This window comes from Heterodontus francisci, chromosome 12 (assembly GCF_036365525.1).
Source record: "Heterodontus francisci isolate sHetFra1 chromosome 12, sHetFra1.hap1, whole genome shotgun sequence".
NCBI lineage: Eukaryota > Metazoa > Chordata > Chondrichthyes > Heterodontiformes > Heterodontidae > Heterodontus > Heterodontus francisci.
This window is the reverse complement of record NC_090382.1, coordinates 10,942,093-10,968,379: the sequence shown is the minus strand read 5'-3', so window position 1 is coordinate 10,968,379 and position 26,287 is coordinate 10,942,093. Positions and strand designations below refer to the sequence as shown.

General features: G+C 48.1%; 1 protein-coding gene across 1 annotated transcript in view; it reads right to left on the bottom strand.

Annotated features, from left to right (window-relative positions):
• The window catches only part of LOC137376087 (A-type potassium channel modulatory protein KCNIP1-like), a 133,107-nt gene that overhangs the window by 22,946 nt on the left and 83,874 nt on the right, over positions 1 to 26,287 (bottom strand). The window contains exons 2-4 of the mRNA XM_068044117.1: positions 23,493 to 23,617; positions 7,632 to 7,701; positions 519 to 589 (exon numbers count right to left, since the gene is read on the bottom strand). Of these exons, the coding sequence (XP_067900218.1) occupies positions 519 to 589; positions 7,632 to 7,701; positions 23,493 to 23,617 (266 nt within the window). The remainder of the gene's footprint in view (positions 1 to 518; positions 590 to 7,631; positions 7,702 to 23,492; positions 23,618 to 26,287) is intronic.

The following is a 26,287-nucleotide window of genomic DNA, read 5'->3' as shown; positions in this document are numbered from 1 at the left end:
ATCTGTACTGATGTTAATCCAGCTCCCTCACACTCACTCAGTATCTCCTCACCCCACAGCGCCCTGTGTTACTGACTGTACCTCTACTGATGTTAATCCAGCTCCCTCACACTCACTCAGTATCCCCTCACCCCACAGTGCCCTGTGTTACTGACTGTATCTGTACTGATGTTAATCCAGCTCCCTCACACTCACTCAGTATCTCCTCACCCCACAGCGCCCTGTGTTACTGACTGTATCTGTACTGATGTTAATCCAGCTCCCTCACACTGTCACTCAGTAACCCCTCTACCCCCCAGCACCCTGTGTTACTGACTGTATCTCTACTGATGTTAATCCAGCTCCCTCAGTTTGCTTTGTAAATTTTCCCATCCTGTACGCAATTTAGACACAGAAATTAAAAATAAATATAATTTTAAAAAACCATTTTATTCAGACCGATTACAAAAGGTTGGTATGAAAAGACTTCTGGAGTCAGTTACAAAACTTCATCACTCAGAGGTCGGTTGTTGAATTACCTCGAATTTGATGGATCCATTGTGTGCGCTATCGAAAGCATTAAAGAGGTAATGAGCGTACATACTGGCATCTGGGAAAGAAGAGAAAACAAGTAACAATTCACTGGAGCCTGCAATGGGACACAACTTTCAAAAAAAAAATCATTTCTGTAACTGCCCTCTGCAATGTGGACGTTGGGAGGTGGTGGCCTAGTGGTATTGTCACTGGACTGGTAGCCCAGAGACCTAGAGTATTGTTCTGGTGACATGGGTTCGAATCCCACCACAGCAGAAGGTGGAAATTTTATTTCCTTAATAAATCTGAAATTAAAAGCTAGTCTAATGATGGCCATGAAGCCATTGTCAATTGTCGTAATAATGCACCTGGTTCCCTAATGCCCTCAAGGGATGGAAATCTGCTGGCCTTACCTGGTCTGGCCTACATGTGATTTCCGACTCTTAGCTGGCATCTGAAATGGCCTGGCAAGCCACTCAGTTGAAAAGGGAAATTAGGGATCGGGTAACAAATGTTGACCTTGCCAGTGACACCCACATCCCATCAAAGAATTTTTAAAACAGCTGGTGAGAGCACCATGTATCTGCCCAAGCAGTAGACTGAGACAGCGGAGACCTCTGAAAGTCTGAGGAGTGTGGGTGCCCAGGCTAATGCTGAGCCCCAGGCTGATGATGAGCCTCGGTGTCCACAGCACAGGGAATGCTGGGGTTGCAGAGAGAGAGGTAAGACATCATCTGCTGGAGATGCCAAAGGCCATAGGCAGGCACGAGAGGATGATGGAGGATTCCATCCACACCATGAGTATCTCCATGTCTTAGGCATGTGAGTGCGCGTCTTCCTACATTGAGAGGTTGGCGACTGTCATGGAGAGCCAGATACATGCAAACCGTTGCCTTGGCCTTGAGCTCTAGGCAGCAGTGACAAGGTGAGAGAAGGAACAGGGGCTGAAGACTTCTCCCACTCCTGGTCCCTCTCTGATGAGCAGGGAGGTTCAAGTGATCCTTGGAAGAGAGGCTGACTGTCACATCTGCGAGGCTCCCTCAGGGTGCTCCAAGTGTGTAGACTGCCCCCTCCGCCAGTGAGCCCAGCTCCAGCAGCCACAATGCCTGAGGAGAGTCCTGCACCAGTGCAGGAAACGCTCAGACAGCTGGGGTCCTCTGGGCCTCAGGCAGAGGACACCCACCAAAGACATCACAGTCGAAGGGGCAGCCTGTCTCCAGCCCAGCTGCTGCCACAGGGGTCACACTGTACCAGCACTCGCAAACATAGTAAGAAGACCACCTAGTCACACTTTTGGAGTCACAGGTGTAGATGTTATGTGATATCATCATACATTGAAAGTTCTTTTGTGCAAATCATCAGTCATCATTGAAAGCCATGTTCCATTGTGCTTTAATTGTAAGCTGCTGACTTCCCCCTTTACCCTTAGTGGAATATCAATGTGACCATAACCCTCATTATCATGGCAATGCAATTGCTGATCTCATGAACATATTTTCTCCCATGGGCATAGCACACATTGCAGCTGATCACAAATCAGGAAACACAAGTGGAAAGGTGTTAGGGTCAGACGTTCTGTTAATGGATGATAAATACCTGGTAGTTCTAGATAATAGGGTGAATAGGTGTTGAGTGTTAATTAGTTAACGGTATTCACGTGTGTATATATAAAGAGCCAGCCAGCACTGGTTGTGGGTGTTACTAAGAGTAGGGATGCAAGCAATAAACAATCTTCACCAAAGCAGCCTAGTCTCAGTGTCTTCACAAATGGGCTTAGAACCTTCTTTAACAAAGGAGGTGACTGGCTACAAGCATGAAGGTGAGTCTTTATTGGATTCTCAGTGTGTGACAGGGCGACAGGAAACAGGTAATTATGAGGTTGTCTCTTGTCTCCTGGCATGTCGCTCAACATGTCTGGCCTCTGGTGCAAGATCTTCAGTGTCCATTGCTGCTTGCCCCCTCCCTCTTCTGCTTTCTCCTTATCGGTGGATGAGTGTTGCTGAGGCATCTCATCATCATTCAAGGCCTCCCCCCACCACCCCCCGCAATGCAAGAATGTGCAGAGAACAGCAGACCACCATGGTACACATGATCCCTGCTGGGCCATTCTGCAGGGCTCCACCAGACCAATCAAGGCAGCGGAGCCTCATCTTCAGCAGTCCAATGGCCTGCTTGATGGTCGCTCGGGTGGATCTGTGGCAATTGTTGTACTTCTCCTTTGCTGCATTGCAAGGATTCCTCACAGGCATCTGTAGCCATGTGTTGAATGGGTAGCCCTTGTCCCTGAGAATCCATCCCTGAATGTGAGCAGGGGCCTGTGAATCTGAGGCACCTGGGACTAATAAAGTATGTAGGCATTGTGGCTGCTTCCTGGGAAGCTGGCAACACTTTCAGTGGTTGCCGACCAGTTGAACATTGATTGAATGGAAGCCCTTCCTGTTGATGAAGGCGGCTGGCTGCTCTATGGAAGCCTTGATGGCCACATGCATGAATCTATCACACCATGCACCTGTGGAAATCCAGTGATGGCCCTCTCTTCCTGACTGTCCGTGTCGGTCCAGTAGTTCATATAGTCACTGGCCCTCTTGAACAGGGCATGGGTCACCTCCTTGATGAGGCAGTGGGCTTCTGCCTGGGAGATCCCACACATGTCCTCAGTGGATCGCTGGAAAGATGATCTCCAGAACCACTGGCATTGAGTGATTCCCAAATCCCGTAGGTTGCAACTCAATCTGCAGCAGGGTGCATAGCTTGGTGATGGCCTCCTTGGAAAGTCATAGTCTTCGTTGACAATGCCACTCAGACATTTGGAGGTAGCTGGTCCAATGCACTCTCAGGCATACGTGGGCCCTTCTTGGCATGGCAGGTTGCTGTCTGTCTCATCGTGCAGCTTGATGCACAGGCACTGCTGCCTCCTGGCCCTCCCTCCATCAGAGGCGCTGCATCTTGCCACAGGGGGTCTGAAAATACAGGGTGTATGAGAGACATGCCAAGTGGCCTGTGGGCCTGCAGATCGCTATCGATGCAGAGAGGACCCTGCCTTGGCAACTGAGATTTTGACGATTCCCTTGGCGGAGTACCTGTTGGACCTCCGAGCCCAACTTTGCTAATAGCTCACCCTTGGTACCAGCAGTTTGAACGACCAAACATATCATACAGCAGTTTGGTAAGTCAAAGCAGTCCCCCAAACCCACACTAAACCCTTGCAGAGCCCCTGAGACCCCAATCCCCCTTTTAAAGTCCCCGAGTCCCTGACCCCCTTGCAGAGCTCCAAGATCCCAAACCCCCCTTGCAGAGCCCCCCCGAGAACATGAGCCCACTTTGTAGAGCCCCTGAGACCCTGCACTGCTGCTTGCAGAACTCCCCGAGACCGTGAACCCCACTTTGCACTGCACTCAGCAACACAGCCTGACAATGGTTTCCAAGCCCTCCACCTTCCTCGATGCAGCAATTATCAGGGCTGCCTCGCCGTTGTAGCACTGAAGTCTTTCGCCTCGCTACTGCCAGGTTTTAAAGATCGTGAACTCTAAGGCACCCGAGAGCCTCCTGCTGTCCACTGAATCAGGGGTCAATCGTTAAATTGAGAATAATTAGATTTAGATGCATTTAAAAGAGCTGCCCAGTAATTTAAACTGCCTTCCTTTCGCATTGGGACAGCAAATCTGCCATGTGCCTTCCCAGCACCAGCAAACTCCGGAACCGATATCACGACAGGGGATCACCAGGCGGCTGGTTCCAATACAATTCTCCATTCCCCCATCGCCAATATTCCTGCCTAAAACAACCACATTAAATTCTAACCACAGCTCGCTTATAAATATTTACTGCGGCCTGTAACTGCCCTCTGCAATAATTCACTGGTTAGTAACTGCCCTCTGCAATAATTCACTGCAGTCTGTAACTGCTCTCTGTAATCATAGCAGTTTGCACATGCTCTCGATAATGAATCACTGCAGTTTGTAACTGCTCTCTATAATTCAGTGCAGTTTGCACATGCTCTCTATAATGCTTCACTGCAGTCTGTAACTGCTCTCTATAATGCTTCACTGCAGTCTGTAACTGCTCTCTGTAATGCTTCACTGCAGTCTGTAACTGCTCTCTGTAATGCTTCACTGCAGTCTGTAACTGCTCTCTGTAATGCTTCACTGCAGTCTGTAACTGCTCTCTGTAATCATAGCAGTTTGCACATGCTCTCGATAATGAATCACTGCAGTTTGTAACTGCTCTCTATAATTCAGTGCAGTTTGCACATGCTCTCTGTAATGCTTCACTGCAGTCTGTAACTGCTCTCTGTAATCATAGCAGTTTGCACATGCTCTCGATAATGAATCACTGCAGTTTGTAACTGCTCTCTATAATTCAGTGCAGTTTGCACATGCTCTCTATAATGCTTCACTGCAGTCTGTAACTGCTCTCTGTAATGCTTCGCTGCAGTCTGTAACTGCTCTCTGTAATCATAGCAGTTTGCACATGCTCTCGATAATGAATCACTGCAGTTTGTAACTGCTCTCTATAATTCAGTGCAGTTTGCACATGCTCTCTGTAAGGCTTCACTGCAGTCTGTAACTGCTCTCTGTAAGGCTTCACTGCAGTCTGTAACTGCTCTCTGTAATGCTTCACTGCAGTCTGTAACTGCTCTCTGTAAGGCTTCACTGCAGTCTGTAACTGCTCTCTGTAAGGCTTCACTGCAGTCTGTAACTGCTCTCTGTAGTTTGTGATTGCCACTGCATAGGCACCGGCACCATTTTTAACGGACTTCCAGCCCTTATATTTAATTTACATTTTTGAAGACACCTTGCCTTAAACTTTCTTAAAAATAATTAAATAAATGTTTCCAGCCTCTCTCCCACCCCCAATACCCTTACATTTCATTTCTTGCCCTCTTCCTCTCCCCTGGCGGCACAATAGCACAGTGGTTAGCACCGCAGCCTCACAGCTCTGGTGACCCGGGTTCGATTCTGGGTACTGCCTGTGTGGAGTTTGCAAGTTCTCCCTGTGACTGTGTGGGTTTCCTCCGGGTGCTCCGGTTTCCTCCCACAGCCTAAGACTTGCAGGTGATAGGTAAATTGGCCATTATAAATTGCCCCTAGTGTAGGTAGGTGATAGGGAATAAGGGATTACTGTAAGGTTAGTATAAATGGGTGGTTCTTGGTCGGCACAGACTCGGTGGGCCGAAGGGCCTGTTTCAGTGCTGTATCTCAATTATATAAAAAAAATACTGACTTTGTCTACCTGACTTTCCCCTCCCAAAGTTCAGAAACTTTGAACTTTACCCTTTCCCATCACCCCTGAGACCAATCCGGTTTGTTTTTCCCTTCCCCTCCCCCCACTGCACTGAAATACTTACCTCCTGCCCCCTCCCCACCAGTGTTCCTCCTTACAACACTGCTCATACAACCAACAGTGCAGGAGTGCCGGTCACAATATCAGAGTTGGGACAGCCGGTGTGACCAGGTAATTCATTAATTCTTTAATTGACATTATTCAACGTATTTAAATGGTGGTCCTATCGCCGAATGGCAGGGGGTCCACCAGGAGGCCTCGCCGCTCACGGCAATATGGGGCCGGGCCTTCCCGGTGTCAAAGCCTGTGGCAGGCCTCTCCTGGAGGCATTTTCCGGCCCCCCCCACCACATCCCCAATGTCGCAGGGGGGGGGTCAATAAAACTGAACACAATGGCCTCAGTTTTAATCACTCTTCATGGTAGAAGAGCTAGCCTGTGTACACTGTTGTACCCCATACCTGAAGGGTGGCCCCTGGAGAAGTTTGCAGAAGGTTCACAGAGCAGTAGACACAGACTGAGGTCAAAGTGGGGGAAATTCAAAAGCAGTGGAAATAGGAGAAATTTAACCCTCAAGTGCCTGAGCTTCTGCCAGGTGGTAAATAGCAGTTGAAACATTTCAAAACTGAATTCCTATCACCTTGAACTCATTTCCAATTTTAAATGAGGTGGAACGTGTAGTGATAACCAACCCCCTCCCAGGAGGCGGGCTGCTCATTTAAATATTTAAATGAGCCTGTGAGACACTCATTTTCTTTCTGGTCCAACATTAATTCTGGTAGCTAAAGGAGGTAAAGACTGCTATCTGCAACAGGTAAGTGTGTTGTCATAAAAACAAAATACTGCAGGTGCTGGAAATCTGAAATAAAAACAAAGTGCTGGAAATACTCAGCAGGTCTGGCAGCATCTGTGGGGAGAGAAACAGTTAAGGTTTCAGGTCAGTGACCCTTCATCAGAACTGGCAAAGGTTAGGCAAGAATTTGGTTTTATGCAAATGAAGAGGAGGGGTGTGGGGGAGAGAACAAAGGGGAAGGTGTATGATAAGTGTGTTTTCATCACTGCTTGTGGGCCAGGAGCAGTCAGAGTACTTCCTCTGCCCCATGGCCCTATAATCTTACCTGCTTCCCATTCCACGTGATTGGACCCCCACTCCTGCAATCTGATTCCCTGCCACAATCTCCTCCATGCCACCACCCCCCCCCCGCCCCCCCAATCCCTGCTCAATCTGTGTGATGCCTGCAAATCATCTTCTCTCCTTCCACAATTTCTCTTGGTCCCCAAACTTTCTGGCTGTCACCAGGAAACATGAATTTCAGCAGGACCTGAGGTAAACTCCTTTCTCTGGGTTTCCCAATTGCAGAAAAGCATGACTTTTCCTTTTCCTGTCAGTAGTGGGTCCAATATTTCAGTGAGTAAATGGTCAATCTTTGGAACAGACTCCCTAGTGGAAGCAGTTAGTATAGACTACTTTCAAAAGAGAACACTTTGGGGAACAGTATCTGAGCAATTTGGGACATGACATACGGTTAGTGCAGCATGTTTGGGAGGAACAGGCCAGTTTGGAACTGTGGTTCCCAAATCTCTCCACCACTAAGAGTCTCCTCACCTCCTGGCTGGGTCTGTTAAAACTCATTGGAAGAGATTATTAGTCATCGTAACATGTGACTACTAGGGTGGAAGAAGGCGAACTGAATGGACTCTGGTCTTTTATCGTGTCACAGCTCCCATGCTCCGAAGATGATCCATTCCATGGAGTAAGGAGGACATTATGTAATAAAGGAAATGATTTGCCATGGCTTTGGCTGTTGCAATGATTTGATGGAACTCAATCACTCACCTCCCTGTGGAAAAAACTGCGAGTAAATCTGCTTAAAAGTCTCCTCATTGACAACTCCACTGGGACATTCCTGGAAAAGAAAAGACAAGTGAAGAGGAGGAGTTGTGGGAAAGTAAGATTACAATGAGATATCCTGAAGTGAAAATCACATTGAGGTACACCGAATGTACATTGCGAAAGCAAACCAACACTGAACGTAGACTCAAGGGGCTGAATCTTACCAGCTCCTCAACGTTGGGGGTTGTGGGGGGGGGGGTGTCTGTATAATACTTGCGGGAGAGGCTCGCCACAACCCACGACGGCCCCTCTGCATTTTACCGGTGGCTCGAGGTCTTGGGTGGGGCCTTCATTTACATGATTAAATTAATTCAAACAAAATGCTGAATACCTCAGCTGCTCCCGGCAGCCGTCCTGTGCTGATTTTACGGCCACCAGCTGCAACCCGCGCACCTTCGGAAGTACATTTGAAGTTCCAAGGTGAGACACTGGTGGGGAGGGGGGAGGATTCAAATTATCAGGATGGGGAGGGAGTGGGAAAAACAATTCTTATTGGCTGTGGGGATGGTGCAAAGGGGTTGAAGATCAAATGTTAAGAGATTGGGAGGGAAAATTCGTGTTGGGACTGAAATACATTTTATTCATTTCAGACAATTAAAAAAACATTGTGGGGGTTGGGAAAGGGCCTCCAGCTTTTAATTTCTTTTCAATAAAATGTGTAGTGACAACCCTTTAAAAATTCAAATTTATCCTAAGGGCTTGAAGCCTTTAAAAATGGTGCCTACATCTGCGCAGTGGCACCAAATGCCAGTAGAGTCTGAGTCAGAGTCGTACAGCATAGAAACAGGCCCTTCGGCCCACCGCGTCCAGGCCGACCATAATGCCTATCTATACTAATCCCACCTGCCTGCATTAATTCCATATTCCTCTATGCCTTGCTCATTCAAGCACCTGTACAGATGCCTCTTAAATGTTGCTACTGTTCCTGCCTCCACCACCTCCTCAGGCAGCTCATTCCAGATACCCACTGTTCTTTGTGAAAAATTTACCCCTTTGATCCCCTTTAAACCTCCTTCCTCTCACCTTAAATCTATGCCCTCTAGTTTTTGTCACCCCTACCATGGGAAACAGACTCTGGCTATCTACCCTATCTATGTCTCTCATAATTTTATATACCTCTATCATGTCCCCTCTCAGCTTCCTTCATTCCAGGGAAAACAGACCCAGCCTATCCAATCTCTTTATAACTCAAGCCCTCCAAACCAGGCAACATCCTTGTGAATCTTTTCTGCACCCCTCTCCAGCTTAATCACATCTTTCCTGTCGTGCGGCGACCAGAACTGCACACAGTGCTCCAAATGCGGTCTAACCAATGTTATCTACAACTGTAACATGACGTCTCAACCCTTGTACTCAATACCTCGGCCGATGAAGGCAAGCATGCCATACACATTATTCACCACCCTGTCTACCTGTGTTGCCACTTTCAGGGAACTATGTACTTGCACCCCAAGGTCTCTCTGCTCAACAACACTCCCCAGGGCCCTGCCATTCACTGTATGTCCTGCCCTGGTTTAACTTCCCAAAATGCATCACTTCGCACTTGTCTGCGTTAAATTCCATTTGCCACTCCCTTGCCCACTTTCCCAGTTGATCTATATCCTGTTGTAACCTTAGAAAACCTTCTTCACTGTCCACTATACCACCAATTTTGGTGTCATCTGCAAACTTACTAATCCTGCCCCTTACATTCACATCCAAGTCATTAATATATATGACAAACAACAGAGGGCCCAGCACCGATCCCTGTGGCACACCACTGGTCACTGGCCTCCAAACTGAAAAACAACCCTCCACTACCACCCTCTGCCTCCTATCACCAAGCCAATTTTGTATCCAATTGGCTAGCTCACCCTGGATCCCATGTGTTTGAACCTTCTGGACCAGCCTACCATGCGGGACCTTGTCAAAGACCTTGCTAAAGTCCATGTAGACAATGTCCATCGCCCTGTCCTCATCAATCCTCTTGGTCACCTCCTCGAAAAACTCAATCAAATTCATGAGACATGATTTCCCACGCACAAAGCCATGCTGACTGTCCCTAATCAGACCATGCCTTTCCAGATGTATGTAAATCCTATCTCTCAGAATCCCTTCCAATAACTTTCCCACCACTGATGTAAGGCTCACCGGCCTGTAGTTCCCTGGCTTATCCCTGCTGCCCTTCTTAAATTTAAGGCACAACATTAGCTATCCTCTAGTCTTCCGGTACTTCACCCGTGGCTAACGATGATACAAAATTTTCTGCCAGGGCCCCAGCAATCTTCCCCCCCCTTGCTTCCCAGAGCATCCTGGGATACACCTGGTCAGGCCCTGGGGATTTATCCACCTTAATGCGCTTCAAGACCTCCAACACCTCCTCCTTTGTAATGTTGATATGCTCCAGGATATCGGTGTTCCCTCCCTTGAACTCACTAGCTTCCATGACCTCCACAGTAAATACGGATGAGAAATATTCATTTAAGATCTCGCCCATTTCCTGTGGTTCCACATATAGATTGCCACACTGATCCTTAAGGGGACCTACTCTCTCCCGAGCTACCCTTTTACTCTTAAAATACTTATAGAATCTTTTAGGATTCTCCTTTATGTTATCTGCCAGGGAAATCTCATGGCCCCTTTTCACCCTCCTAATTTCTTTAAGTGTAGTCCTACATCCCCTATAGTCCTCGAGGGACTCGCTCGATCCCAGCTGCCTATACCTGACATATGCCTCCTTCTTTGTCCTGACCAGACGCTCAATATCCCTCGTCAACCAAGGTTCCCTAAATTTGCCAGTCTTACCCTTCCATCTACCAGGAACATGTCGGCCCTGAACTCTTCCTATCTCACTTTTAAAAGCCTCCCACTTGCCAGACGTCCCTTTACCTGTAAACAGCCTCCCCCATTCAACTTTTGAGAATTCCTGTCTGATGCCATCGAAATTAGCCTTCCCCCAATTTAGGACTTCAACCTGAGGACCAGTCCTATCCTTTTCCATAACTATCTTGAAGCTAATAGTGTTATGATCACTGGTCCCAAAGTGCTCCCCCACTGACGCATCAACCACCTGCCCATCCTCATTTCCCAAGACGAGGTCGAGTGTAGCCTTCTCTAGTAGGACCATCCACATACTGCTTCAGAAAACTATCCTGGACACACTTAACAAATTCTTCCCCATTCTTAGCACTAAGGCAGTCCCAGTCCATATTAGGGAAGTTAAAATCACCTACTATTACAACCCTGTAATTCCTACACCTATCTGAGGACGGAGCCCTAAATGTGGACTCGAGAACAAACCAGCACTAAATGTAGATTCAAGAACCCAAATCAATACTTGGGGCTGGAATGTTAAAACAGTTCGGGGTCCAGATGGGAGGCGTGCGGACGTGCAATTTGGATCTCATTGCAGGTTCACCGCCATGACCCCAATCCTGAGCTCGGGGTCATATCACCTGCCCACCATGCAGCCAATTGAGGCCAATTATTGTTAATTACGGGGCCTATTAAGGCCATGTTCTGATGCCGACTAGAATTTCCAAGCGGCAATGCACTCAGCCCACGTTGGCCAAAATCACGTCCAGGCCAAAATGGTGGGCTCAGGATGGGAGGTCATGGTCTGCATTTTAAAAGCCTGCTGCCTAAATAGGCGACGGACGCAAAACAAATGGTGGCCCGCGCACACAGGGCTCACATCGCGGAGCTGCCGCGATTCCAAATGGCTGCCACTCTCGATGGCGTGGATGGGGCAAGTGAGCTGTCCCTGGCAACAGCATCCGGTGCCAATGTGCAGGTGCTGGCACCATTCTTAAAGGGCTTAATGACCAGTTAAATCTTTAAAGTGACAGTCATTTTACAGTTAATTCAAATGAATGAAATATCTTTCCATGCTCTCTCCCACCACTCAAATAGCATAGCTACCGTGAATATATGACCTTTCTCCCTTTGTCCTTTACCCCTTCCCATCATCCCCCCATTCCAATCTGAAGAGTTTGACCCTGCCCCCCACCTCCTGCACAGAGAACATTACCTCCTCCACCCACCCGCACAGCTGTCGCGACTTGTTTCCCCGGATGGGGATTCAAAGGCTCGGCAGTGCCAGCGACCAGAATGAAGATCGGTGCTGCAAATAAGGAGGCACAGGTAGGTAAATTTATTTACATATTGAAATCATGGTCCTGATGCAACAGCGGGGGCGGGGTTGGTGGGTGAACCATCAGGAGGCCACTCCGCTTCCACGTCAGGCCCTGCCAGCGTCAGGATCAGGGCGGGCCTCATCCATAGTGCTCTTCATCCCCACACTCCCCCTCCCACCACTGTTCCTGCATGTGGTGTACTCTTTAAAATCCAGCCTCATGGATCATGCGAGGGACACCTCCCACCTCACCCAGAAGCTATAACAACAGCCCAACAGCTGTGTTCACTGGAGGGGTTGCCCCTCCACGACCATGGCCAGGCTGCTTGGCTTTTTGAAATATAAAAATAAACTCATCTTCACTTGTCTCTTGCAGAGTGCATCTTCAGATTGGCAGCTGCCACCTCAGCCCGTGGGTCTGCCTATCACTGGGTGCTGCAGGGCCTCCCATTGGCCCTCGGCCCCTGGAGCCCACCGTCGCTCCTGACTGGATGTGGAGTCCGTTCACTTGCATTCGGCTGAAGATTTGAAAATCCCCATGGGGATCGCGGAAAGAATCCCCATTTCTGGTTCCCAACCTCTGACTGAAAATGAAGCCCTTGTATGCTCCAGAAAATGATCAGCACTGAATGTAGGCTCAAAAACACAGACCGGCACTGATTGTAGACTCAAAAACACAGACCGGCACTGATTGTAGGCTCAAAAACACATACCGGCACTGATTGTAGGCTCAAAAACACAGACCGGCACTGATTGTAGGCTCAAAAACACAGACCGGCACTGATTGTAGACTCAAAAACACAGACTGGCACTGATTGTAGGCTCAAAAACACAGACCGGCACTGATTGTAGACTCAAAAACACAGACCGGCACTGATTGTAGACTCAAAAACACAGACCGGCACTGATTGTAGGCTCAAAAACACAGACCGGCACTGATTGTAGGCTCAAAAACACAGACCGGCACTGATTGTAGACTCAAAAACACAGACCGGCACTGATTGTAGGCTCAAAAACACAAACCGGCACTGATTGTAGGCTCAAAAACACAAACCGGCACTGATTGTAGGCTCAAAAACACAAACCGGCACTGACTTTGGCTCAAAAACACAGACCGGCACTGATTGTAGACTCAAAAACACAAACTGGCACTGATTGTAGGCTCAAGAACACAGACCGGCACTGATTGTAGGCTCAAAAACACAGACCGGCACTGATTGTAGACTCAAAAACACAGACCGGCACTGATTGTAGACTCATAAACACAGACCGGCACTGATTGTAGACTCAAAAACACAGACCGGCACTGATTGTAGACTCATAAACACAGACCGGCACTGATTGTAGACTCAAAAACACAAACCGGCACTGATTGTAGGCTCAAAAACACAGACCGGCACTGATTGTAGACTCAAAAACACAGACCGGCACTGATTGTAGGCTCAAAAACACAGACCGGCACTGATTGTAGACTCAAAAACACAGACCGGCACTGATTGTAGGCTCATAAACACAGACCGGCACTGATTGTAGACTCAAAAACACAGACCGGCACTGATTGCAGGCTCAAAAACACAAACCAGCACTGATTGTAGGCTCAAAAACACAGACCGGCACTGATTGTAGACTCAAAAACACAGACCGGCACTGATTGTAGACTCAAAAACACAGACCGGCACTGATTGTAGACTCAAAAACACAAACCGGCACTGATTGTAGGCTCAAAAACACAGACCGGCACTGATTGTAGACTCAAAAACACAGACCGGCACTGATTGAAGGCTCAAAAACACAGACCGGCACTGATTGTAGACTCAAAAACACAGACCGGCACTGATTGTAGACTCATAAACACAGACCGGCACTGATTGTAGACTCAAAAACACAAACCGGCACTGATTGTAGGCTCAAAAACACAGACCGGCACTGATTGTAGACTCAAAAACACAGACTGGCACTGATTGTAGGCTCAAAAACACAGACCAGCACTGATTGTAGACTCAAAAACACAGACCGGCACTGATTGTAGACTCAAAAACACAGACCGGCACTGATTGTAGGCTCAAAAACACAGACCGGCACTGATTGTAGACTCAAAAACACAGACCGGCACTGATTGCAGGCTCAAAAACACAGACCGGCACTGATAGTAGGCTCACAAACACAGACCGGCACTGATTGTAGGCTCACAAACACAGACCGGCACTGATTGTAGGCTCAAAAACACAGACCGGCGCTGATTGTAGACTCAAAAACACAAACCGGCACTGATTGTAGGCTCCAAAACACAAACCGGCACTGATTGTAGGCTCAAAAACACAAACCGGCACTGATTGTAGGCTCAAAAACACAGACCGGCACTGATTGTAGACTCAAAAACACAGACCGGCACTGATTGTAGGCTCAAAAACACAGACCGGCACTGATTGTAGACTCAAAAACACAGACCGGCACTGATTGTAGACTCAAAAACACAGACCGGCACTGATTGTAGACTCAAAAACACAAACCGGCACTGATTATAGGCTCAAAAACACAGACCGGCACTGATTGTAGACTCAAAAACACAGACCGGCACTGATTGTAGGCTCAAAAATACAGACCAGCACTGATTGTAGACTCAAAAACACAGACCGGCACTGATTGTAGACTCAACAACACAGACCGGCACTGATTGTAGACTTAAAAACACAAACCGGCACTGATTGTAGGCTCAAAAACACAGACCGGCACTGATTGTAGACTCAAAAACACAGACCGGCACTGATTGTAGACTCAAAAACACAGACCGGCACTGATTGTAGGCTCAAAAACACAGACCGGCACTGATTGTAGACTCAAAAACACAGACCGGCACTGATTGTAGGCTCAAAAACACAGACCGGCACTGATTGTAGGCTCAAAAACACAGACCGGCACTGATTGTAGGCTCAAAAACACAGACCGGCACTTATTGTAGGCTCAAAATCACAAACCGGCACTGATTGTAGGCTCAAAAACACAAACCGGCACTGATTGTAGGCTCAAAAACACAAACCGGCATTAATTGTAGGCTCAAAAACACAGACGGGCACTGATTGTAGGCTCAAAAACACAAACCGGCACTGATTGTAGGCTCAAAAACACAGACCGGCACTGATTGTAGACTCAAAAACACAGACCGGCACTGATTGTAGACTCAAAAACACAAACCGGCACTGATTGTAGGCTCAAAAACACAGACCGGCACTGATTGTAGACTCAAAAACACAGACCGGCACTGATTGTAGGCTCAAAAACACAGACCGGCACTGATTGTAGACTCAAAAACACAGACCGGCACTGATTGTAGACTCAAAAACACAGACCGGCACTGATTGTAGACTCAAAAACACAGACCGGCACTGATTGTAGGCTCAAAAAAAACAAAAACAAACCATCACTGAATGTAGACTTGAAAACACTCCCAACACTGGCCCCTGGGAAGAATCACTCCCAACACTGATCCCTGGGGTACATCACTCCCAGCACTAACCCCTCGGGTATGTCGCTCCCAGAACTGACCCCTAAGGAGCATCACTCCAGCACTGACCCCTGGGTTACATCACTTATTAGAGTAGTTCCATAGCACCACTACTGACCGAGCTGGTTGAGTCCTAAAGGACATAACAGCAAGACGGGGTCTGTGAAAGGTGGTGAGGGAATCAGCAAGTGGAAAAAAACCTACTTGACCTCGTCCTCACCAGTCTGCCTGTCCCAGATCCATCTGTCCATGACAGCATTGATAGGAGTGACCACCACACAATTCTTGTGGGGACAAAGCCCTGTCTTCACATTGAGGATACCCACCAGTGTGTTGTGTGGCACGATCACCGTACTATATGGGATAGATTTCGAACAGATCTAGCAATGCAAAACTGGGCATCCAGGAGGTGCTGTGGGCCATCAGCAGCAGCAGAATTGTACTCAACCACAATCTGTAACCTCATGGCCCGGCATATCCCCCACTCTACCATTACCATCAAGCCGAGAGACCAGCCCTGGTTCAATGAAGAGTGCAGGAGGGCATGCCAGGAGCAGGCTTACCTCAAAATGAGGTAACAGCCTGGTGAAGCTACAACACAGGACTACTTGCATGCCAAACAGCAGGAGCTGCATGCGATAGACAGAACTAAGCGATCCCACAACCAATGGATCAGATCTAAGCTCTGCAGTCTTGCCATATCCAGTCGTGAATGGTAGTGGACAATTAAACAACCAACAGGAGCAGGAGGCTCCACAAATATCCCCATCCTCAATGATGGTGGAGCCCAGCACACCCGTGCAAAAGACAAGGCTAAAGCATTTGCATCCATTTATTTATTTTTTTAGAGATACAGCACTGAAACAGGCCCTTCGGCCCACCGAGTCTGTGCCAACCAACAACCACCCATTTGTACTAATCCTACATTAATCCCATATTTCCTACCAAATTCCCACAATTCTCCTACCACCTACCTACACTAGGGGCAATTTACAATGGCCAATTTACCTATCAACCTGCAAGTCTTTGGCTGTGAGAGGAAACCCGAGCACTCAGCGAAACCTATGTGGTCACAGGGAGAACTTGCAAATTCCACACAGGCAAGACCCAGAACTGAACACAGGTCGCTGGAGCTGTGAGGCTGCGGTGCTAACCACTGCACCACCCACTAAAGTGATTTCTAACAACACAGCTGGACACTGACATTATCAGGCTGCGCCAAGGTGCACACACGGGCTCCTGCTCTCTGCACATACACTGCATTCCAACTTGCCAGGACTGGTTAGTGCATGCACCGATTATATCATCATGTGATGTGTGCATCTTCAGGCAATGTGCCTGGTCAGCGTCTGCGCATGCACTTTACATGTACAGCAATGCAATGCATGCATCAAGCTCCACTCCCCCCCCCCCCCCCCCTTGCCGCTTTCTCTGGCCACTCTGCTCACCCCCTCACTGCTCTCTCCAGCTGACATTCCACTCCCCCCCCCACCCCCCGCCATTGTGTGCTGCCATAGAGAGATACAGCACTGAAACAGGCCCTTTGGTCCACCAAGTGTGTGCCAACCAACAACCACCCATTTATACTAATCCTACATTAATCCCATATTCCTACCACATCCCCACCATTCTCCTACCACTTACACTAGGGGCAATTTACAATGGCCAATTTACCTATCAACCTGCAAGTCTTTGGCTGTGGGAGGAAACTGGAGTACCCGGCAGAAACCCACAGAGTCACAGGGAGAACTTGCAAACTCCGCACAGGAAGTACCCAGAATTGAACTCGGGTCGCTGGAGCTGTGAGGCTGCTGTGCTAGCCATTGCACCAGTTTGCCACCCTTAAGCCAATCGAGTGGATGATTCACCTCAGCCTCCTCCGGGTGCTCCGGTTTCCTCCCACTGCAAAAGACTTGCAGGTGATAGGTAAATTGGCTGTTATAAAATTGCCCCTAGTGTAGGTAGGTGGTAGGGCATATGGGATTACTGTAGGGTTAGTATAAATGGGTGGTTGTTGGTCGGCACAGACTCGGTGGGCCGAAGGGCCTGTTTCAGTGCTGTATCTCTAAATAAAATAAGAAAGTCCCTAGTATCACAGATGCCAATCTTCAGCCAAGCCAATGCACTCCACATGATATCAAAACGACTGAAGGCACTGGATACTGCAGAGGCTATGGGCCCTGACAACATTCTGGCAATAGTACTGAAGACCTGTGCTCCAGAACTTGGTGTGCACCTAGCCATGCTGTTCCAGTACAGCTACAACACTGTGGAAAATTGCCCAGGTATCTCCTGTACACAAAAAGCAGGACAAATCTAAAATGGCCAATTACCATTGCATCGGTCTACTCTCAATCATCAGTAAAGTGATGAAAGGGGTCGTCGACAGTGCTATCAAGCATCACTTACTCTGCAATAAGCTGCTCACTGATGCTCAGTTTGTGTTCCACCAGGGCCACTCAGCTCCTGACCTCATTACAGCCTTGGTCCAAACATGGACAAAAGAGCTGAAGTCCAAAGGTGAGGTGAGAGTGACTGCCCTTGACATCAAGGCTGCATTTGACAGAGTATGGCATCAAGGAGCCCTAGCAAAACTGGAGTCAATGGGAATCAGGGGTAAAACTCTCTGTTGGTTGGAGTCACACCTAACACAAAGGAAGATGGTTGTGGTTGTTGGTGGTCAATCATCTCAGTCCCAGGACATCACTGCAGGAGTTCCTCAGGGTAGTGTCCTAAGCCTAACCATTTTCTGCCGCTTCATCAATGACCTTCCCTCCATCATAAAGTCAGAAGTAGGGATGCTCGCTGATGATTGCACAATGTTCAGCATCATTCATGACTCCTCAGATACTGAAGCAGTCCATGTAAAAATGCAGCAAGGCTTGGACAATATCCAGGCTTGGGCTGATAGGTGGAAAGTAACATTCGCGCCACACAAGTGCCAGGCAATGACCATCTCCAACAAGAGAGAATCTAACCATCTCCCCTTGACATTCAATGACATTACCATCTCTGAATGCCCCCACTCTCAGCATTATGGGGGTCACCTTAGACCAGAAACTGAACTGGACCAGCCAAATAAATGCTGTGGCTACAAGAGCAGGTCAGAGGCTGGGAATTTTGCGGTGAGTAACTCACCTTCTGACTCTCCAAAGCCTGTCCACCATCTACAAGGTACAAGTCAGGAGTGTGATGGAATATTCTCCACTTGCCTGGATGGGTGCAGCTCCAACAACACTCAAGAAGCTCGACACCATCCAGGACAAAGCAGCCCGCTTGATTGGCACCCATCCGCCACCTTCGACATTCACTCCCTCCACCACTGACGCACAGTGGCAGCAGTGTGTACCATATACAAGATGCACTGCAGCAACGCACCAAGGCTCCTTTGACAGCACCTTTCAAACTCGCAACTTCTACCACCTAGAAGGACAAGGGCAGCAAATGCATGGGAACACCACCACCTGCAAGTTCCCCTCCAAGCCACACACCATCCTGACTTGGAATTATATTGCCGTCCCTTCACTGTCGCTGGGTCAAAATCCTGGAACTCCCTTCCTAACAGCACTGTGGGTGCACCTACCCCCACGTCGACTGCAGCGGTTCAAGAAGGCAGCTCACCACCACCTTCTCAAGGGCTATTAGGGATGGGCAATAAATGCTGGCCTAGCCAGTGATGCCCACATCCCACGAACAAATATAAAAGCAACTCCCAACAATGACCCCTGGGGTACATCAGTCCCAGCACTGACCACTGGGGTACATCACTCCCTGCACTGACCACTGGGGTACATCACTGCTTCCTGTGGTACATCAGTCCATGCACTGTCCTATGGGGCACATCACTGCCAGCACTGACCCCTGGGGTATATCAGTCCAAGCACTGACCCCTGGGGTACATCACTCCCAGCACTGACCACTGGGGTACATCACTCCCAGCACTGACTCCAGCGAACCTCACTCCCAGCACTGACCCCTGGGGTACATCACTCCCAGCACTGACCCCTGGGGAGCATCACTCCATGCCAGTATTGGAGGGAATTAATATTTAAGTTTGTAGATGGGGTGCCGATCAAGCGGGCTACTTTGTCCTGAACGGTGTTGAGCATTTGAGTGTTGTTGGAGCTGCACCCATACAGGCAAGTGGAGAATATTCCATCACACTCCTGACTTGTGCCTTGTAGATAATGGACAGGCTTTGGGGAGTCAGGAGGTGAGTTACTCGCCGCAGGATTCCTAGCCTCTGACCTGCTCTTGCAGCCACAATATTTATATGGCTGGTCAGTTCGTTTTCTGCTCAATGCTAACATCCAGGATGTTGATAGTTGGGGATTCAGCGATGGTAATACCATTGAATGTTAAGGGGAGATGGTTAGATTCTCTCTTGTTTGAGATAGTCATTGCCTGGCACTTGTGTGGCGCAAATGGTACTTTCCATTAGCCCAAGCCTGGATGTTGTCCAGGTCTTGCTGCATCTAGTCATGGGTTGCTTCAGTATGTGAGGAGTCGCGAATGGTGCTGAACATTGTGCAATCATCAGCGAACATCCCCACTTCTGACCTTATGATTGAAGGAAGGTCATTGATGAAGCAGCTAAAGATGGTTGGGCCTAGGACACTACCCTGAGGAACTCCTGCAGTGATGTCCTGGAGCTCAGATGATTGACCTCCAACAACCACAACCATCTTCCTTTGTGTTAGGTGTGACTCCAACCAGCGGAGAGTTTTCTCCCTGATTCCCATTGACTTCAAAATTGCCAGGGCTGCTTGATGCCACTCTTGATCATTAATAATACTCATGAAACTACCAGATTGTCATAAGAACCCACCTGGTTCATTGATGCCCTTTAGGGAAGAACATCTGCTGACCTTACCCAGTCTGGCCTACAGGAGACTCCAGACCAACAGTAATGCTGTTGACTCTTAACTGCCTTCTGAACTGACCCAGCAAGCCACTGAGTTACAGGTGGCTCACCAACACCTGTTCAAGGGCAATTAGAGATGGGAAATAAATGATTGCTAGTGACAGTCCCATTCCAAGAAAAAAGCCCTTTCCTGTATCACATGGAATGAATCAGACTGGCTGCGATGCTGAGGACCTCAGGAGGAGGCCAAGATGGATCATCCACTTGGCACTTCTGGCTGAAGATGGTTGCAAATGCTTCAGCCTTGTCTTTTGCATGGATGTGCTGGGCACCCCCATCAATGAGGATGGTGATATTTGTGGAGCCTCCTCCTCCTCCTGTCAGTTGTTTAATTGTCCACCACCATTCACGACTGAATGTGGCAGGACTGCAGAGCTTAGATCTGATTCGTTGGTTGTGGGATCGCTTAGCTCTGTCCATAGCATATTGCTTCAACTGTTTTGCATGTATGCAGTCCTGGGTTGTAGCTTCACCAGTTGGCACCTCATTTTGAGGTATGCATGGTGCTGCTCCTGGCATGCCCTCCTGCACTCTTCAATGAACTTGGTTGAACCTTTGGCTTGATGGTATGATAGAGTGAGGGATATGCTGGGCTATGAGGTTACAGATTGTGGTTGAATATAATTCTGCTGCTGATGATGGCCTACAGCGCCTTATGAAAGTCCATTTTTGAGCTGCTGGATCTGTTTGAAATCTATCCCATTTAGCACAGTGGTAGTGCCACACAACATGATGGTGGATTTCTTCAATGTGCAGGCGAGACTTTGTCCCCACAAGGACTGTGCAGTGGTCACTCCTCCCAATACTCTCATGGACAGATGCAAATGCGACACATACATTGGTGCGGCTGAGGTCAAATAGTTTTTCCCTCTTGTTTGTTCCCTCACCACCTTCCGTAGGCCCAGTCTGGCAGATATGTTCTTCAGGACTCGGTCAGTAGTGGTGCTACTGAGCCACTCTTGATGATGGATATTGAAGTTCCCAACCCAGAGTACATTCTGTGTCCTTGCCACTGTCAGTGCTTTCTCCAAGTGGTGATCAACATGGAGGAGTACTGACTCATCAGCTGAGGGAGGGCTGCAGGTGGTAATCAGCAGGAGGTTTCCTTGCCCATGTTTGGCTTGATGCCATGAGACTTCATGGGGTCTGGAGTCGATGCTGAGGACTCCCAGGGCAACTCCGTCCCGACTGTATACCACTGTGCCACCATGTCTGGGATGGTGATGGTGGAGTCAGGGGCATTGGCTGTAAGTTATGATTCAATGAGTATGACTATGTCAGGCTGTTGCTTGACCCGTGTAGGACAGTTCACCAAATATTGGCACAAGTCCGCACATATTAGTGATGAGGACTTTGAAGGGTTGGCTGGGCAGGGTGTGCATTTGTCATGTTGGCCAAGTTTTTGCTGAGTGGTATATCAGTTTTATTCCTATTAAACTTTTCTGCAGGGGTTTTGTACAACTGAGTGTCTTGCTAGGCCATTTCAGAGTCAGCCACATTGCTGTGGGGCTGGAGTTACAGGCCAAGCCAGTGAAGAAAACTGATGAAGCAGATGGGTTTTTACAGCAATCCAGTAGTTTCATGATGACTATTAATGAGACTAACATTTGATTTTATTAATTCCACCAGCTTCTGTGGTGTGATTTGAACTCATGTCTGCACAGCCTTAGTCCCAGCCTCTGGATTACTAACCCATTGGCATTGCCACTGTGTTACAACCCCATCTTCCCCAGTGTCTTCATATAACTGAAGTTCTCATCCCTGGTACCATGCTGGTACCCTTCTGTACCCTCTCCAATGCTTTGACATCCTTCCTAAAGTGGTGTCCAGAAATGAACACCATGCTCCAGCTGAGGCCTACCAGTGTTTCACAAAGGTTTAGCATAACGTCCCTGCTTTGTACTCTGTGCCTCTATTGATAAAGCCCAGGATTCCATCTGCATTTTGAACAGCCTTCTCAATTTGTTCTACCACCTTCAACAATTTGTGTACATACAGCCCCAGGTCCTTTTGCTCCCACCATCCCTTTTAAATTTATACATTTAATTTATATTGACTCTCCTCATTCTCCCTACTAAAATATATCATAGAGTCATAGAGAGATACAGCACTGAAATAGGCCCTTCGGCCCACCGAGTCTGTGCCAACCAACCATTAATCCCATATTCCGTACCACATCCCCATCTTCCCTCAATTCTCCTACCTACACTAGGGGCAATTGACAATGGCCTGTGTTAAATTTGATTCGCCATGTATTTGCCTATTTCACCAGTCTATGTCCTCCTGAAGTCTGTTACTATCCTCCTCAATGTTTACGCCAATCTTTCTAGTTTTGAAACTTTGAAATAATGGCCTGTATCCCCAAGGCCAGGTCATTAATATATATCCACATAATATCCACCTGTACTTCCTCTGCTCTAGCCTCTTCATCCAACCCATCACTTCTTCATAATTAAACTAATTACATTTTCAAACATGACTTGCCTATAACAATATGTCTAGCCATCTCTGATTAACCCGCATATTTCTAAATACTCACTAAATTCATTTCCAATTCTGGATTCTAAAAGTTTGCCTCCAAATGGCATTAGACCAACTGGTATAAAAAAACAAATTCCTGCCAATGATGGAAATCTGAAATAAAAACAGAAAACACTGAAAATACTCAGCACAGCTGGCAGTAGCTTTGAAGAGTTAATGTTTCAGGTTTGAGATTTAATCAAGGGTCATTAACCTGAAACATTAACTCTGTTTTTCTCTCACTATTTCCCAATAGTTCTTTTACGGTCACACCAATTATTTGCCTCACTTCAATTCCCAGAACTAATTCCAGCAATTCTTTCCTTGCTGAACTAGAAATAGATCCATAACACAGTTCTGAATATATTCTGAAAGGTGGACCCTACTTTGACCACATGCAAGACCTTTATTCCAGTCTAATTTAGGATAGGCCATTCAACATTATCACCCTGCTGTTCATGTTAATCTGTATGAACAGTCCACAAATTACCCCCACAATCTAATCTTCACTTTTTGGCGCCAACAAGTCACGCTGAGAATGTCATAATTTCCCTTCCTAACTCTGAACTATACCCATGTGGATTTTATCTTCACACAACTGCCCAGGCCCTCTGCACATTCTCACCCTGCATCCGAATCTGCTGTGGAGCTTTGCCACAAATTGTGGCCTGCAACCAAATCAAAACAAGCCAAAGTACTGCAGTGAGAGAGCTCTGTGACAGAGATAAAAGGATAGAATCTTACATTCTTAAATCCCCGGTACAGCACCTGAAGCTCCCTCTTGGTGAAGTTGGTTTGAGCCTGCAGTTGTCGCAAGCCCTCAGGACGATGGCAGACTGTGGCCATTTCCAGTTCATCTTCAACCTTATCTGTGAAAAGAAAACAGACAGAAAATGTCAGCTAATCCATGAGGACAGTGCAACTCCGAAACAAAACAAAAAACCCCACCAAGATAGGCCCCTAGCTGACATCACACACTTTGTTATCTAGTTCCACGAGGCAGATTGTGGCCCACTGTAATTCTGATTAAAACCTGATAGAGGACAAGAAGCAGATATATAGTTCATCACAGACCCTGGGCTGGATCTTAAGAGCCTTCCCCCCCTCCCCAATCTCACAAAATGGTGGGCTGCACACCAAAGAGCCACAATCTCAAACATGGTGGCTCATTTAAATAGCCCTACCCCCAATCTCATGGAGAGGGCGGGCTGTTCGTCCACAGCAATGACGTCAGCTGCCTGTGCGCAGGCGCTGGTGCCATTTTTTAAGGGCAGCTAACCCTGCCGCCTAATTCAAATTTTTAAACACGCACCCCCAAAATGAAATAAATACATTTCTTCTGCCCCTTTCCCACCCCGCAATAATGATTACATTAACTATTTGCCCTTTCCCCAAAAAACACCTATCTTTTACATCTAACTCTGCATTCTTAAAAGGAAGAAGGAGGGGGGATACACAGGAGGTCTAACTCTTCATTCTTAAAGGGAGGGGATCTGGGATTACTGGAGGGAAAGCTGTGCTGGCATGAAGGGAGGTACCATGTACCATCCCTCCGTCAACAGTGTACACTCTGTGTTTGTGAGGTGACAATGGCACATGAGGCACCCTGTGTGTGGGGAGGGTGCCAGAAAGGGCAGGAGCATTAAGGTTTTATGGATAGGGGGGGCAATCGATTCAGCTGGTAGGATCTTGATGTGGTCATGTTGTGCCACGCTGAGTGTTGGCCAAGATGGGCAATGCCATGGCACGCCACATAGTTGATCCAGGAAAGCAGCTGATGTACCCGTCAACACCAATCCCTGCCCTGTTAGGAACCTTTGAATACATGTAAGGTTCAACTTTATTTATCACATGGAAATAGGTATGGCTCATCCTACATTGTATGATCCTTTGCTTGTGAGAATTTGTACGCGCCCGAGGCAATATCAACAGGCAGGTGCGATCCACGTAGAGGCCCCCGGTCATGAGCAGCAGCCCCCAAGGGGAGCTCACCATTACGCTTGTCGTGCATCTACAGGCCCCACATGAAATGCCATCGGATGTCAGAGCACCAGTGTCAGAGGAGATTGCGCATATAGAAAGGGTGGTGACACGTCTCTGTGCCCTGTTCAAGGATGACCTGCAGCCCATGGGCTCAAGTGGACATCCCATGCCTTTGCTCCTCATAGTGGCAGCGGTTCTCAAGCCTGACGCCTCTGCACCTTTTTAGGGGCCCACCAGAGACCTTTGTGGGGTCACACAGTGAGCAGTGCACTGCTGCATCAGGGAGGTCACCAATGCCCTGCACAGGAGGGCCAGAGGATGTCCGCTTCAGGACAGACTCTCACCGCCAGGCCCAGAGGGCCATTGGTTCTGGCACCATTGCCGGAGAACCATAGGTTGTAATGTTCATAGACTGCACTCATGTGGCCACCAGGCCTCCCGCCAGGCTACCACCTGCAGACGTCACCATTAAAGGACCCCTCTCAATCTAGGTGAAGCTGATATGTGAACACCACGGCTGCTTACAGCAAATGTGTGACCGCTTCTCAGGCAGCTGCCATGACACCTGGGTCTTGCACCAGTCCCGGCTGCCACCGCTGTTCACTGAACTGGCTCAGATGGAGGGGTGGCTTCTTGGAGATAAGGGATATCCTTTGCAGACACCAGTGAGAGACTCCACCACTGCTGCACAGGAGAGATACAACACCAGCCACTGAGCTACATGAGCCACCATTCAGCAGGAGATCAGCATGCTGAAAGAGCACCTCCAATGCCTGTATAGATGGGGTGATGCCCTGTATAACAGGCCGAAAAGGCCAGCTCCTTTCTTTGCTGCTCTGCACAACTACGCACCCAATAGGCCTGGCATGATGAGGAGAGACGTCAATGGGATCCCTCCTCGGACTATGAGGACGTAAAGGACCTACAACATGAAAGACGCATGGGAGGGCAGATGGCACCCAGGCTCTGCACGTAGGGCAAGCAGTTAGGGAGGTATGGAAGTGGCTTATCATACAAAGGCTGTCTACTCCACAGGAACTGACATGAGCTCTGCAAGCCACACATCACCCTCGCTCACCTGCTGTGCAGCAGTCCACATCTGCAGCATCCCTGTGTAAACCATTAGAGGCAGCAGCTGACTGAGCCAATGTCCATGTCACTGCATCCTTGGAGATGCTCATGAGAAATGGTGGCATGGCAATGCTATTATTGTATACGTTGGCTCTCCTAAAGGGCCAATGCTGTAACGGGATGTAACATTAGCGCTACATGCTGGCACACATCATTCACACAGAGAAAAGGACACATATGTTAGTGAGGAACATTTAGTGAAAGACGTATTTACATTGCTGTGACACCCGTGCATTCCCATTTGTGTCAGTGTGTTCTCTGTAAACCTCTGTAATACCTTTTATGGTTTATTTAAGTCTCACGTTCTGGAATGTGAAAAATTAAGATTATTCACCCAGGTGCAGCATGCGTACAGGAAGGAATGTTACACTTGAGTGGAAGAAGAGGATCGCAACTTCACAGGACACTGGGACACAGCAGGGTAA